Below are 2370 nucleotides of genomic sequence, written 5' to 3'. Positions count from 1 at the left end.
AAATTGGTAAAGGAAGGGTTTGGTATAATGGAGCAAATTTAATGTTCTTCTAGAAGAATCTCCTTTATAACCTTGTCTGTACAAACCCAGGAGGAGGGGGAAAAAAGATCTGTTCAGGCTATTTCTAGGTAGACCCTTGGTTTGGAAAGAACTTGAGTTCATCTTCATGCCACACTCCACACTAAAACTGTCAATTAAGATTTTATCCTTTCATTCATCATTAGATCTTCCATTACCCAGAGTCAGAGTGTTACGGCTAGAAGGGATTTTTAAACATCACCTATCACCTAGGCCTCTTTGGAAACATTCTAACCACCCAAACTCTGACTCTTAAAACTAAAAAGGAGAACGCTTAACCTTTAGGGGTGGGGTGGGCAAGGGGCCAGTAGTGGTGGTGGTTTTGATGGATGACTGGTAAGAATGGGGTACATTAATCCTCTATTGTTCTCATTCCTGGGGATTCCAAACACTTTACTTGATGATTTGCTTCTTGGAGGCTGCAATCAGATAGATATTTGTTTCCTGGTCTGAAAATACATAGGTCCTTCAATTCAGATCAAAGCAATTTGTGAGTTCTATAACTTTTGTTAAAGTGAGATTTAATTTACAAGTAAGTGCCCTTTGTAATCCCAGTCTTAGATCATTACCTCTGGCTTTAATTATCAGTTTTCACTAGCTCATTATAGTATTTTAAAAATATTACTCAATTGTCATAATAAGTGTTGGAAATTTACTTGAAGAGCCCAACTTATAGTATGTACAGAACTAAAAGTTGTAACTTCTTCTTGCTTAACAAACAAGAAGGAGTTGCTCCATTCATTACCTGCTTTTACTTTTTTAAGTTTGTGACAAGTAATGATTAGATTTTTACCTAGCATTGTTTCCCCAGCTGAAATGTAATGGAGTGAAATTTAACTGGAGTGGGTTGCCATTCCCTTCTCGAGTTCCCAACCCAGGAACCAAACCCTGGTCTCCTGAATTGCAGGCAGATTCTTTACCAGCTGAGCTACGAGGGAAACCCCAAAATGTAATGAAAAGCATCAATACAACTTTTTGCTCAGATTTTACCTTTACTTAACTTGATTTTTTCAAATTAGTAGACCTGTTCATTCAGTCCAGCTTTCCTAAAGAATGCTTCCTATTTTCTACGTGTTTATATTGTTCTTGGATGTTTTTGGTCTGCGTGTTCATGATACCCATTTCACAGTGCAAATGACTGAGTTTGCCAGACATTCTTGTGCCAGAAGTGTATGTCAAGCAGCACATTTATTTGTTCATTCAACATATGTTGGGTGCCTGTGTTCAGGGCATTATCTAGGCATTAGGGGTATGTATAAACATATAAATGAGACATGATTTATGCTTTTAGTTATATTTATGAGGTAGGTAGGATTGTGATTAGGCCTGATGTTATTTCATTTTATGTTAATGGTAATTATAATTTTAGAATTATATATCTGAAGAGGGGAATTTTTCAAAGTGACTTTTAGCATGTTATTAAACTTAATATTGCCAAGTATTAATGTAATATATTTTACAAAGAAATGAATGACAATTTTAACAAGATTTTTTTTTTCCCTCTCTCATTAGGTTCTTGGGGTGTCAATGTTTTAATACCAGTACGCAATTAAGTCTCTGGTGAAGTCATTTTCTAAGTGGAAGAGGAAATTTTAAAATAAAGTGTGGTAGATACAGTGAAATTCTGTACAGATTTTTCTCTAAGGAGAATATGACGTGCTTATACTTACCAAGATCAAGTGCATTTGAGGGGCAGTTTTGTTTGCCTGAAAAAAGTAAAGGACAAGTAAACAATTTGATGATAAGCTACAGTTTTTCTTAGAAAGTAAATATTTTATTTATGCGCTGTTAGTTGGCTTTTGAATCAATTATTTCATGCTTTTTTTAAAGAAACTATAACAATCTGAAGAGGCATTTGGTACAGACGTGAATCCTCTTACATTTATTTACTGGGTGTACTAAGTAATGATGACCTCTGCTGGATTTCTGTTTACATCCAAGAAACAAAGTTAAGGATGAGTATTCCCCTGCCCTGAAATTATAGGATAGAATTGTTTTTAGCATTCTAAATTTAAATGCTTGAAACATCAATCGAGGCTTTCTTTTAAATATTGTAATTGTGGAGAAAAGTAAACTTATAAGCAGAACTTTTACAATTTTTTCATCTAAAATGTATTTTAAGATATTTTTAAAATCCAAGAGCTTCTCTATACTTTTCAGAAATACCCAGATGCAGTGAACTGCCAGAAGGTAACCAGTCTCAAACATGCTTATCCCATTATCAACCCTGAAAGTTTGCTTGTCCTTTAAGATAAAAATGTAATGTTGTGATATTCCTTCCAGTAGTGCCAC

The 2370-nt window shown here is 34.6% G+C and overlaps 1 protein-coding gene across 1 annotated transcript in view; it reads left to right on the top strand.

Annotated features, from left to right (window-relative positions):
* STAG2 (stromal antigen 2) overlaps positions 1-2364 on the top strand; it is a 91517-nt gene extending 89153 nt beyond the window's left edge. Inside the window, 1 exon segment of the mRNA XM_010857192.1 lies at positions 1591-2364. Within this exon segment, the coding sequence (XP_010855494.1) occupies positions 1591-1614 (24 nt within the window). The 3' untranslated portion in view covers positions 1615-2364.
* The last annotated feature ends 6 nt before the right edge of the window (positions 2365-2370 follow it).

Source organism: Bison bison, unplaced genomic scaffold (assembly GCF_000754665.1).
Source record: "Bison bison bison isolate TAMUID 2011002044 unplaced genomic scaffold, Bison_UMD1.0 scf7180017864378, whole genome shotgun sequence".
In the NCBI taxonomy this organism is placed as follows: domain Eukaryota; kingdom Metazoa; phylum Chordata; class Mammalia; order Artiodactyla; family Bovidae; genus Bison; species Bison bison.
This window is presented reverse-complemented; position numbering and strand designations above follow the sequence as displayed.